The following is a 13,164-nucleotide window of genomic DNA, read 5'->3' on the forward strand; positions in this document are numbered from 1 at the left end:
CCTTCACACACACACACTCACACACAAACTCACTCACATACACACACTCACACTCACACTCACACACACACACACACACACACACACACACACATACACACACACACACACACACACACACTCACACACATACACTCCCTCAGGCTCACACACTCCTTCTCAAGCACGCATGCACACACACCCACTTTCTCTCTCACACACACACGCACACTCTCACACACGTGCACACACACACACACACACGCAAATAGATCTATGGGGTGAATTATTTCATCTAAGATGTTTGTGTATTTGCAGATACATTCTATTTTGTTCAAAAAAACTTGAACGAAATTCTGGGACTTGAATTTTAATCAACTGAAACCTGCGTCTCCTTTTTAACTGATTAAAATATCAGCAGGAGGCAGTCAGTGAGCCATTTTTAGGGTTGTTACTTTTCTGCTTATAAATTCTGTGTTGGTATACCTCATCCTCCATACTACACCTGAGGAAGGAGCAGAGGTTCAAAAGCTAGTGTTTTCTAATAAACCTGTTGAACTATAACCTGGTGTCATGTGATTTTTGACTTTGCCCAAACCGATTAAGGGATATGTCCAGCTCTAATTCCTGATCTATGCCTAGTTGGCTAATATCAGCCTGGTGAAGGCAGCTGAATGTGCAGGTGGGTGGACCATAAAGCCATAAGCAATAGGAACAGGAGTAGGCCCTTCGGCCCATTGAGCTTGCTCCACTATTCAATAGGATTGCGGCTGATCTGACATTCTGCACATCCATTTTCCCACATTTTCCCGTAACCCTCCATTCCCCAACTGATCAAGAATCTATCTATATCAACCTTGACTATACACAAGGACTCTGCCCCTAACACTCTCTGTGACAAGGAGTTCCACAGACGCACAACTTTCTGAGAGAAGAAATTCCTCCTCATCTCAGTCTTAAATTGGTGCCCCTTTATTCTTAGACTCTGCCCTCTCATCCTAGACTCTGGCATGTGGGGAAACATTCAGCATTTTCCCTGTCAAAACCCCTTAAGAATCCAATATGTTTCAATCAGATCACCTCTCATTCTTCTAAATTCCAACGAGTAGAGTCTCAATTTGTTTATCCTTTGCTCATAAGACAATTCCTTCATCTTAATGAACCTTCTCTGAATTGCCTCTTATGAAATGACACCTTTCCTTAAATAAGGAAACCAAAAGCTGCTCACAATTCTCCAGATGTGGTCTCACCTGCACCTTGTACAGCTGCAGTAAGACTTCCCTGGTCTTATACTCCAACCCCCTTGATGTAAGGGCCAACATTCCATTAGCCTTCCTGATAACCTGCTGCTGCTGTGTGCCAGCTTTCTGTGTAGGTGCAGCTGATATACTTCACCACAAAGCTTCTGGCTCAGGGAAAGGCAAAAGCGGCCAGGCTCTTCCTGCTCCCGATCTCTACACTTCTCCAACTCTAATCACTGCACCACTGGTGCAGCCTCTTTGGGCCCCAAAACCAACCTCCCTTGACTTTCTCTCCTCCTTTCAGATGGTCCCTGAAGCCTTCCTTATGGACAAAGCCTTTGATCACCTGTCCCAATATCTCCTGATGTGTCTGGTTCAGCTTCTGTGACCCTTGCGATGTTTCATTGCATTACATGTGCTACTCAACTGTACGTTGCTGTTGCTTTACTGGTTTTCTTACTAATGTGACTGTCAAATGAATTTGAAGCCCAGGAAGAATAGAATCATTTACTCATAAAGTGAGATGAGGAGGGTGGAAGAGATTTTTGAGGAGATTAAAGACAGGCATGCATCAATTAGACTGAACTGTTCCACGGATGTTACTAAGCAAGTGGGAATTTGCAACATTTTCCACCTCTATTTCTAATTTCCAGCATCTGCAGTTTTTTGCTTTCACGTTTATTGTTCTATCGATGTAACTCACTGCATGTGAAACTGCACACAAATAAAGGTAGCTCCGAGAATTTAATTGAAACCAAGGGATTCAGGAGATGTTAATGGGTTCAGGGTGAGATTGCTCTCAGAGTGTTTATACTGCATGGATCCCGAAACCTAGACTGACTCAATGGTAATCAGGATGGGAGCCAGCCTGGCCTGATGCCTGATCTTATCTGGAGCTGGGTGGATCCACAAATGTGAGGCAAAACAGAGCTGTGTTTGGTGCCAGATTTGTGCACACTCTGATTCATCAGATTAAATCTGGCAAGTGTGAAATTGCATTGGTCTCCCTGTGCATTTGTTTATATTCATTCATGGAATGTGGGCGTCGCTGGCTAGACCAGCATTCATTGCCAGCTCTAATTATCCTGGAGAAGATGATGGTGAGCTACCCTTTTGTAACAATGCAGTTCTTGAGGTGTAGGGGCATCCACAGGGCAGTTAGGGAGGGAGCTACAGGATTTTGACTCATGGACAGTGAAGAAACTGTGATGTATTTCTAAGTCAGGGTAACGACTGGCTTGAAATGGAATTGGCAGGCAGGTGGTGTGCCCATGTATCTCCTGCACTTGTCCTTCCAGGTGGTAAATGTCATGGGTTTGCAAGAAGCAGTCTAAGGAGGCTTGGTGAGTTGTCTCATGTTGTAAATGGCATACCCTGCTGTGACTGTGCTTCACTGGAGGGAGTAGATGTTGAAAGTGGTGCCAATCACTTGGGCTGCTTTGGCCTGGATGGTGTTAAGCTTCTTGAGTATTGTTGGGGTTGGCCCCATCCGTACAAGTAGGGAGTATTCAATCATACTCCTGACTTGTGCCTTGTAGATAATGGACAGGCTTTGGGGAGTCAGGAGGTGAGTTACCTGCCACAGTATTCCCAGCCTCTGACCTGCTCTTATAGTCACTGTGTATATATGGCAAGTCCAGTTGAGTTTTTGTGTCAACGGTAATGTAAAGTGGGTGATGTTAAAATTCTATCTTGTTGGAAATCACCATTGCCTGCCACTTGTGTGATGTGAATACTACTTGCCATATATTGTTATTCATGTTTTGTTGCATTTGAACACAGACTGCTTCAATATCTGAGGAGTTGCGAGTGGTGCTGAACATTGTATAATCTTTGGCAAACATCCCCACTTCTGACCTCATGATGGAGGGAAGGTCATTGGTGAAGCAGCTGAAGATGGCTGGGTCTAGGACACTACCCTGAGGAACTCCCGCAGAGATGTCCTGGAGCTGAGATGACTGACCTCGATAACAACAACCATCTTCCTTTGTGCTAGGGATGACTCCAACCAGAGGAGAGTTTCCTCCTAATTCTCACTCTCTTGAGCTTTGCCAGGGCTCCTTCATGCAGGTAAAGTGATCCAGGAAGTGGTGTTGAAGGTCATTCAGCTCTTGAGCTTGTCCATCAGGGTTCAATTGTTCCTCCCTGTGTGGATGAGATTGTAGGGAGGATGAGCAAACTGACCATAGCACCGTGGTACAGGGAGCCATTCAAGAAGGGGGAGAAAAGAGAAATGTAGTTATAACTGGGGCTAGTATAGTCAGGGGAATAGACACTATTCTCTGTGGCTAGGATCAAGAGTACCGAAGGCTGTGTTGCCTGCCTGGTGCCTGTGTTCAGGATATCCTTTCTGGGCTGCAGAGGAACATGGAGGGGAGGGTAAAGATCCAGTGGTTGTGATCCACATTGGTAACAATGATATAGGCAGAAAGAGCAAAGATGTTCTGCTGAAGGAATAAGAGCAGCTAGGGGCTAGATTAAAGATCATAGCCAAAAAGATAATAATCTCTGGATTACTGCCTGACCCACAAACTAATTGGCACAGTGTCAACAAGATTGAAGAGATCATTTATACCTGAGATTTTGTGCCTAGGTATCTTTGTACCAAATGGCATTGGAAATACTCATGTATCCCTGTGCTTGAGTACATGTGACAACAAAACTTAATTCTAATTCTAATTCTAAGCAGATAAAGGGTCAACTATGAGAAGGGGACAGTCAATGCAGGACTGAGGGTAACAAGGTGCAGAGCTGGATGAACACAGCAGGCCAAGCAGCATCAGAGGAGCAGGAAGGCTGACCTTTTGGGCCTAGACCCTTCATCAGCTTTCCTGCTCCTATGATACTGCTTGGCCTGCTGTGTTCATCCAGCTCTCCACTTTGTTATCTCAGATTCTCCAGCATCTGCAGTTCCTGCCATCGCAGGACTGAGGGTATTGTGTTTAAATGCATGTAGTATATGAAACAATGTAAATGAGTTTTTAGTGCAGATTGACGTTGTCAGGTACGATGTTGTGGGTATCACAGAGACATGGCTGCAACGGGATCAGGGCTGAGACCTAAATATCCAAGGATACATGTCCTACCAAAAGGACAGGCAGATGGGCGGTGGGGGGGGCGGGGCACGTTGGGGGGGGGGGGGGGGGGGGGGGGGGGAGGGTAGGTGGGGTGGGGTTTGCCTTGTTAGTAAGAAATGAAATTAAATCAATAGCATGTATCGTAGGGGCAGAAGGTGTAGAATATCTGTGGATAGAGTTGAGGAATTGCAAAGAGAAAAAGATCCAGATGGAAGTTATTTACAGGCCTCCTAGCAGTAGTCAGGACATGGACAAGAAAGTAAATCGAGAGATAGAAAGGGCATGTACGAAAGGCATTATTACAATAATCATGGGTGACTGGGAAAATCAGGTTGGTAGTGGATCTCATGAAAAGGAATTTGTGAAATGTCTACAAAATTGGTTTTGGAGCAGCTTGTGGTAGAATCCACTGGTGAATAGACAATTTTGGATTTGGTGATGGGTTAAGTAGCTTAGGTGAAGGAACCCCTTCGTGGGCAGGGACCATAATGTGATGGAATTCACCTTGTAGTTTGAGAGGGACAAGTTGGAATCAGATGTAACAGTGTTAGAATTGAGTGAAGGTAACTACAAAGACATGATGGAGGAGCTAGCCAGAGTTGATTGGAAGGAGAGCCTAGCTGGGAAGACTCTGGAGCAGCGATGGGAGCAGTTTCTGGGGGTAATTCAGGAAGAAGAAACATACTAAGGGGAGGACGAGGCAACAATGGCTGACAAGGGAAGCCAGGAACAGGATAAAAGTGAAAAAGAAAACATATAATATGATGAAGATTAGTGGGAAGCCAAAGGTTTGGGAGATCTTTAAAAACTAGCAGAGGAAAATAAAAAGGATATAAGCAGGGAGAAGATGAAATAAGCCAGCTAGTAATATGAAAGAATCTTGCCAAAGATGTTTTATATATATTAGAGGTCAGAGAGAGTCAAGAGTGGACATTGCACCGCTGGAAAACGAGGCTGGAGAAATAGTCTAAAATAAGAACCCATGGTATTAGGGGCAAGGTACTGGCATGGAGAAAGGATTGGTTGACTGACAGAGGAAGAGAGTGGCAATAAAGGAGTCTTTTTCAGATGTCTGCCAGTGACTAATGGAGTTCCTCAGGGGTCAGTGTTGGGACCACAACTATTCACATTATACATTAACAGACCGTATGAAGGAACCCAAGGCATTTTTGCCAGGTTTGCAGATGAAGCAAAGATAGGTAGAGGGGCAGGTTGTGTTGAGGAAGCCGTGAGGCTGCAGAAGGACTTGAATAGACTAGGAGAGTGGTCAAAGAGGTGTCAGATGGAATATGATGTGGGAAAGTGTGAGGTTATGCACTTTTGTAGGAAGAATAGAGGTGTAGACTTTTTTCTAAATGGGGAAAGGCTTCAGAAATCTGAAGATCAAAGGGATTTGGGAGTTCTAGTTCAGGATTCTCATAAGTTTAACATGCAGGTTCAGTTGGCAGTTAGGAAAGCAGATGCAATGTTAGCATTATTTAGAGAGGGCTAGAATACAAGAGCAGAAATGTACTGCCGAGGTTGTATAGGCTCTGTTCAAACCACGTTAGATTTGATTTGATTTATTAATTATCATGTGTACCTAAGTACAGTGAAAAGTTTTGTTTACGAGCAGTACAGGCAAATCATAGTAAGCAAGGACATACAGATCATAGGGTGAATAAAAGCTCAGACAGAGACATACAGGTTATTGCACAGAGTGTGCGTGAGGCAAGATCAACATTAGCAAGGTCAGTATTATTTGAAGTTAGAGAATCCATTCATCAGTCTGATAATGGCTGGAAGAAGCTGTTCCTGAACCTGCTGGTGCGTGTGTTCAAGCTTCTGTATCTTCTGCCTGAAGGAAGAGGTTGTACGAGAGCATTAGTGGGGTGCAATGATCTTGGCAGCTTTTCTCCAGCAGCAAGCCAAGTAATTGGAGTCTATGGATGGAAGGTTGGCTTCCATGGATGGTCTGGGCTGTGCACACCACCTTCTGTAGTTTCTTACGGTCCTGGGCAGAGCAGTTGCCGTACTAGACTATTATGTACCTGGACAGTATGTTTTCAATAGTGCAATGTAGAAGTTGGTGAGGGACCTTATGGACATGCCAAATTTCCTTAGCCGCCTGATGAAGAAGAGGTGATGTCGTGCCTTCTTGACCATCGCTTCTATGTGGGAAGTCCAGAACAGGTTGTTTGTTATTGTCACTCCGAGGAACTTGATGCTCTCCATCCTCTCAACCTCGGTTCTGTTGATGTAAATGGGGCGTGTTCTCCTCCTTTCCTTCTGAGGTCAACAATCAGTTCTTCAGTTTGGCCAACGTTGAGAGAGAGGTTGTTATCATTGCACCATGACACCAAGCCCTCTATCTCCTTTCTGTATTCGGAGTCATCGTTGTTTGATATCTGGCCTACCACGCAGGTGTCGTCAGAAAACTTGTAGATGGCATTCGTTCAGAATTTGGCAAAACAGTCTTGGGTGTACACGGAGTACAGTAGGGGAATGAGAACACATCCCTGGGGGGCTCCAGTGTTGAATGTTATCCCAGAGGAAATACAGTTGTCTATCTTCACTGATTGCAGTCTGTGGGTCAGAAAGCTGAGGACCCAGTTGCAGAGGGTGGGGCTGAGACCAAGGCATTTGATTGATTGATTGATTGATTGATTTTGTTATTGCATGTACCAAAATACAGTGAAAAGCTTTGTTTACGTGTGGTACAAGCAGGTCACAGCAACCAAAGGATGCACAGATCAAAAAGACTTAGAGGCATACAGGTTACATTGCAGGTTACACTATTTGAGGTGAGAGTCCATTCAACAGTCTGATAACAGCCAGAAAGAAGCTGTTCCCGAACCTGCTCGTGTGTGTGTTCAGGCTTCTGTACCTTCTCCCTGATGGAAAAGGTTGTAGCAGGTCATTACCAGGGTGTGATGGATCTTTGATGATGTGGGCAGCCTTTCTGCAGCAGCGAGCCGTGTAAACAGAGTCCATGGATGGAAGGTTGGCGTCTGTGATGGTCTGGGCTGCGCACAACCTTCTGTAATTTCCTACAGTCCTGGGCAGAGCAGTTGCCATGCCAGGCCGTTATGCACCCGGACAGTTTGCTTTCAATGGTGCATCTGTAGAAGTTGGTGAGAGACCTTATGGACATGCCAAATTTCCTGAGCCGCCTGAGGAAGAACAGGCACTGTTGTACCTTCTTGACTGTTGCATTTATGTGGGAAGTCCAGGACAGGTTGTTGGTTATCGTCACTCTGAGTAACTTGATGCTCTTCCCCATCTCAACCTCAGTTCCATTGATGTAGATGGGTGTATGTTCTCCTCCTTTCTTTCTGAAGTCAATGATCAATTCTTTAGATTCACTGACGTTGAGAGACAGATTGTTTTTATTGCACCAAATCACCAAGCCCTCAATCTCCCTTCTGTATTTTGATATATTGTTGTTAGATATCCGTCCCACTACAGTGGCGTCATCAGGGAACTTGTAGATGGCATTCATTCGGAATTTGGCAACGCAGCCATAGGTGTACAGGGAGTACAGCAGGGGGATGAGGCTGCATCCCTGGGGGGGCTCCGGTGTTGAGTGTTATTGTGGAGGAGGTGCAGTTACCTATCCTCACTGATTGTGGCCTGTGGGTCAGAAAGCTGAGGACCTAGTTGCAGGAGGTAGAGCTAAGACCAAGGTCAAGCAATTTTGAGATCAGTCTGGAGGGGATAATGGTGTTGAAGGCGGAGCTGTAGTCAACAAGCAGGAGTCTAATGTAGGTGTCTTTGTTGTTCAGATGTTCCAGGGATGAGTGCAGGGCTAGGGATAAGGCGTCCTCTGTGGATCTGTTATGTCAATAGGGAAACTGTAGGGGAGTGAGGCAGGTTGGGAGAGTGGAGTTGATGTGGGCCATGATCAGCATCTCAAAGCACTTCATGATTATTGAGGTCAGAGCCACTGGGCAGTAGTCATTAAGGCACATTAAGGCGTTTGGAATATTGTGAGTAGTTTTGGGATCTGTATCTAAAGAAGGTTTATAAGAATGATCCTGCAGATGAAGAGCTTGACATGTGAGGAGCAGCTGAGGACTCATTTGAATTTAGAAGGATGAGGGAGAATCATATTGAAACTTAGAGAATACTGAGAGGCCTAAATTGAGTGGACATGGAGAAGATGTTTCCACTAGTAGGAGATGTTAGGATCTGAGGGCACAGCCCAAGAGTGAAGGGACAACCCTTTAGAAATTAGATGAGGAGGAATTATTTTCAGCCACAAGGTGGTGATTCTTTCAAACTCATTGCCACAGAGGGTTGTGGAGGCCAAGACATTGAGTGTATTTAAGACAGAGATAGGTTCTTGATAAGTAAGGCGATCAAGGGTTATGGGGACAAAGCAGGAAAATGAGGTCAAGAAACATATCAGTGATGATTGAATGGTGGAGCAGTCTTGATGGGCTGAATGGCCTAATTCAGCTTGTATATCTAGCGGTTTTATAGTCTTTCACCATTGGTGCATTGTGCAAACTGCCTTGAAAAGATACTTAACTGTTTCAAGGATAAAATTCAGAAGAAACTCCTTCCCATTCAATCTCAGTGTACAACCTCTCATGACACTGGTTCCCCTTCTGTTGCACGAACTTCCTACTCACCTCTGTTATGTAGGATTCCTGCTCTGAGAAACACATATTGAGGGTATGCCTTGAAGAAAATACATGCCAGAGATGGTGCTGTGGTTATTTATTTTTACAACCATCCCATGTGTTCTGCAGTAACATTCCAAAGGGATTTGGACATATACAAAAAACTGAGAAATTTGCAGAGCTATGGAGAAAGAGCAAGGAGAATGAACTTTTCCTGGCTCCACAACAGTGTCGATCACAGAAAGTGGATCATCCTAAACATTTCTCACTCTTTAAATAGAGAGGCACTCCCTGAAAATTTACTCATTTCTGCTTATTTCCTTTGCTGATATTGAAGTAATAATTATATTGACCCTCACACATATTAATAGTTTCTGTGTAGAATTACATGTTCTGTTTAAATTCAGTGATACAATGTTTTATAACAAAGGAGTTGTAGATCTAATTTATTCTATAACATCTAAAAAGTCATGTTTAACCTTGAATTTATTATTTCTCTAATTATCCAATACTCTTTTTGTAAGTTATGATAGAATCTGCTCTTTCAGGCAGTCCTAACCTCTTCATACGTAAAAAAAGTTTTTCCTTGTGTTGCCATTTCTTCTTTTGGCAATTGCCTTTACTCTGTGCCTCAGTCTTTTCACCAATGGGGAAAATTTCTCCCTGTCTGCTCTTGGCAGATGTCCCCATAGTCTTTCCTGTAACAATAAACCTGGAAATACAGAAACAACAGTGGACATGTCAGTGCACTACTTTTACACCTCACAAAGAATGTAACTGTTTACAGTCTGCACTTTTGAGTTACATTAAATCCTTGTGAGAATCATGAACATGGAGTTTAATCACTATCCTCGAGAGCAAGGTCATCCTTCCTCAGAAAAGGAGACCAAAACTGCACACAATATTCTCGGTGTGGCCTCACCAAGGCCCTGTATAACTGCAACAACACATCCCTGCCCCTGTACTCGAAACCTCTCGCAATGAAGGCCAACATACCATTTACCTTCTTTACTGCCTGCTGCACCTGCATGCTTACCTTCAGCAACTGATGTGCAAGGACACCCAGGTCCTGCTGCTCACTCCCCTCTCCCAGGTTATAGCCATTCGGGTAGTAATCTGTCTTCTTGTTCTTGCTTCCAAAATGAATAATCTCACATTTATCCAAGTTAAACTGCATCTGCCATTGCTCTTCCCACTCCCCAACCTGTCCAGATCATGCTGAAGGATCTCTGCATCCTCGTCACAGTTCACCTTCCCACCCAATTTGGTACCCCCACTTGTCGAAACATATTTCCAACATTTACACTATCAAACCCCACAGAATCTTGAATGTTTCAATAAGATCACCCCTCAATCTTCTAAACTGTAAAAACATAACCTGCTGTTTAGCTGTTCTTGATAAATAAATGCTTTCAACCCAGGAATCTGCCTAGCGAATTTCTTTTGAACAGCCTCCAATACCAATACATCCTTTCTTAAATACAGTGACCCAAACTGTACACAGTAATCCAGGTGCAGCCTCAACAACAGCCTGCATAGCTACGACAAGGCTTCCCTGTTTTTAAACTCTAACCTCCCAGCAATAAAGACTAAAATTCCATTTGACTCCTTCATTATTTGCTGCACCTGCATGCTTATGTTTTGTGCACCCACATCCCTCTGCATTGCACTTTTTTGGAGTTGTGCCCTATTTGAATAATAGCCTGCCTTATGATTCTTCCCACCAAAGTGCATGACCTCACATTTTCCTACAATAAACTGTGAAGAAGATTATCTAAGAGTACAATGTTGATGAACTGGGCCAGTGGGCTGACGAATGACAGATGGAGTTTAATTTAGATAACTGCAAGGTGTTGGTAAGACAAACCAGGGCAGGACTTACATAGATAATGGTAAGACCTTGGGCTGTGTTGTCGAACAGTGAAACTTAGGTCCATAGCTCCTTGAAAGTGGTACCACAGGTAGACAGACTGGTGAAGAAGGTGTTTGGCACACTTGCCTTCATTAGCCAGAGTGTTCAGTGCAGGAATTGGCATGTCATGTTACTGCTGTACAGAACATGGGTAAGGCCACGTCTGGAATACTGCGATTCTGGTCACCCTGCTATAGGAAGAATGTTGTTAAACTGTTCTGTCCCCCGTACGATTCTATGAATCTAGGAACACAAGTAACAAAAGCAACCCGGAAGTTTTAATCAAGCTGATCTTTTCAAAGTGGGAACTCTCTGCAATTTTTACACTGATGTTATGTTACAGTTTACCTGATAATAAGTTTCAGATTCTTGACTCAGTTTTGTATCTTACATCGTTGTTGCACCCACCATATTAGCACCACACCATTCTCATTTGATCTAATCTGATAGTGACATCCTTACTTTTCTGTGTAGCCGCAAGTATATTCCTTGACCCACCACTGGAATAAGTGCAGTGTTTAACATTGTGACCCATGGTATTTCAGGAATTCCCATTAATTTTAATTGGATTTATTTGCCTGGCTAGCTGTAGCTTGACCCATAGGGCCAGACTCGAGTCTCATGCATTCCTCCAATGATAGTGAATTCCTGAACCCTACTGAGATTTCCAAGTATTTATCCATTTATCATTTGCTTTGGAATATTTTTCTTGGGATGCTGATACGATGGCTGCTTCTCGAATGTGGCAGATCAGGAAGTGAGTTTCATCAACAATTTGTTGTGATTATCGGGAAAGACCCCCTCAACCAGATGCCGCCATGTTTCAGTTTCAAAAATTCTTCTGTATCAGTTGAACATTTTGTTTTATATTGAAAGCAAATGAAACAAAGAGATTAAATTACAGTAACTACTGTTGCCATAGCATTCAATTGTAGGCTGCAAGCAATGGAATTAAATTGAATGGATAATACTGAAAGAATTTTTGACTCTTTTTAAAACTCCTTTTTAACCAAAGTTCATCTCATTGTTTCCTACTCTAATTTATTTGTTCCCAGAACCTCAGAGCTGGAAGTCCCTGATCTTTCCTATTTTCCCAAGGCTTTTGAAAGCTAAGCTTAGTATAGCCTAATCAGTTTTTCATGGCTTATTATTGCCTTCCTTTTTATTCTCTTCATACCTGGAGGACATTGGTCTTAACGCTCTAAAGATATGTACAATATTACAGTTAGAATTAGCATCCAACCAGAAGGTACTGAGACATTGCTTGTTTGCATTCTGGGAATGGGCTTTGTGTTAGAGCGGGTGTGAAGGGTGACGTGAAAGAACCTGGTGTCAAGGAACAGTCAGCCCTAAACATTACATAACTGTAGTGTTTCCTTCCTCCTCTGGGGTGGCACGGTGGCTCAGTGGTTAGCACTGCTGCCTCACAGCACCAGGGACCTGGGTTTGATTCCACCCTTGGGTGACCGTCTGTGTGAGTTTGCACATTCTCCCCATGTCTGTGTGGGTGTGCTCTGGTTTCCTCCCACAGCCCAAAGATGTGCAGGTTATGCAGATTGGCCATGCTAAATTACCCGTAGGGATGTGTAGGTTAGGTGGGTTATAGGGAGATGGGTCTGGGTGGGATGCTCTGAGGTTCGGTGTGGACTTGTTGGGCCAAAGTGTCTGTTTCCACACAGTAGGGATTCTATTGTCACATGTACTCACATGAGTACTGTGAAAGTGTATAAATCACCACTCATGGTGCGATTTTAGATACCAAGGTACCTAAGTACAGATTCTTAAGTACAAATTTTTAGGGGGAAAAGCCAGTAAAATAAACAAATAAAATGTCCAGCAATAAATTAGAAAAATAGAGGAATAAAAATTTAGAATAACAGTTCTTCCAACCCAGACCCTGCCTGCTTCACCTCAAGGCCAGGAGTGCTGGGAGTTCAAGTCCACGGTGAGGCCGGGAGTTCGAGTCCACGCTGAGGCCGGGAGTTCGAGTCCAGGCTGAGGCCGGGAGTTCAAGTCCACACTGAAGCTGGGAGGTCGAGTCCACGCTGAGGCCGAAAGTTCAAGTCCACGCTGAAGCTGGGAGGTCGAGTCCACGCTGAGGCCGAAAGTTCAAGTCCACGCTGAGGCCGGGAGGTCGAGTCCAGGCTGAGGCTGGGAGTTCGAGTCCACGCTGAAGCTGGGAGGTCGAGTCCACGCTGAGGCCGAAACTTCGAGTCCACGCTGAGGCTGGGAGGTCGAGTCCAGGCTGAGGCTGGGAGTTCGAGCCCACGCTGAAGCTGGGAGGTCAAGTCCACGCTGAGGCCGAAAGTTCGAGTCCACGCTGAGGCCGGGAGTTCGAGTCCACGCTG

The 13,164-nt window shown here is 44.3% G+C and overlaps 1 protein-coding gene across 1 annotated transcript in view; it reads left to right on the plus strand.

The window, feature by feature from the left end:
- The first annotated feature begins 11,541 nt into the window (after positions 1–11,541).
- The window catches only part of stk40 (serine/threonine kinase 40), a 29,473-nt gene continuing 27,850 nt past the window's right edge, over positions 11,542–13,164 (plus strand). Inside the window, exon 1 of the mRNA XM_048612958.1 lies at positions 11,542–11,573. Within this exon, the coding sequence (XP_048468915.1) occupies positions 11,542–11,573 (32 nt within the window). The remainder of the gene's footprint in view (positions 11,574–13,164) is intronic.

The sequence above is a fragment of the Rhincodon typus genome, chromosome 27 (assembly GCF_021869965.1).
Source record: "Rhincodon typus isolate 14 chromosome 27, sRhiTyp1.1, whole genome shotgun sequence".
In the NCBI taxonomy this organism is placed as follows: Eukaryota; Metazoa; Chordata; class Chondrichthyes; order Orectolobiformes; family Rhincodontidae; genus Rhincodon; species Rhincodon typus.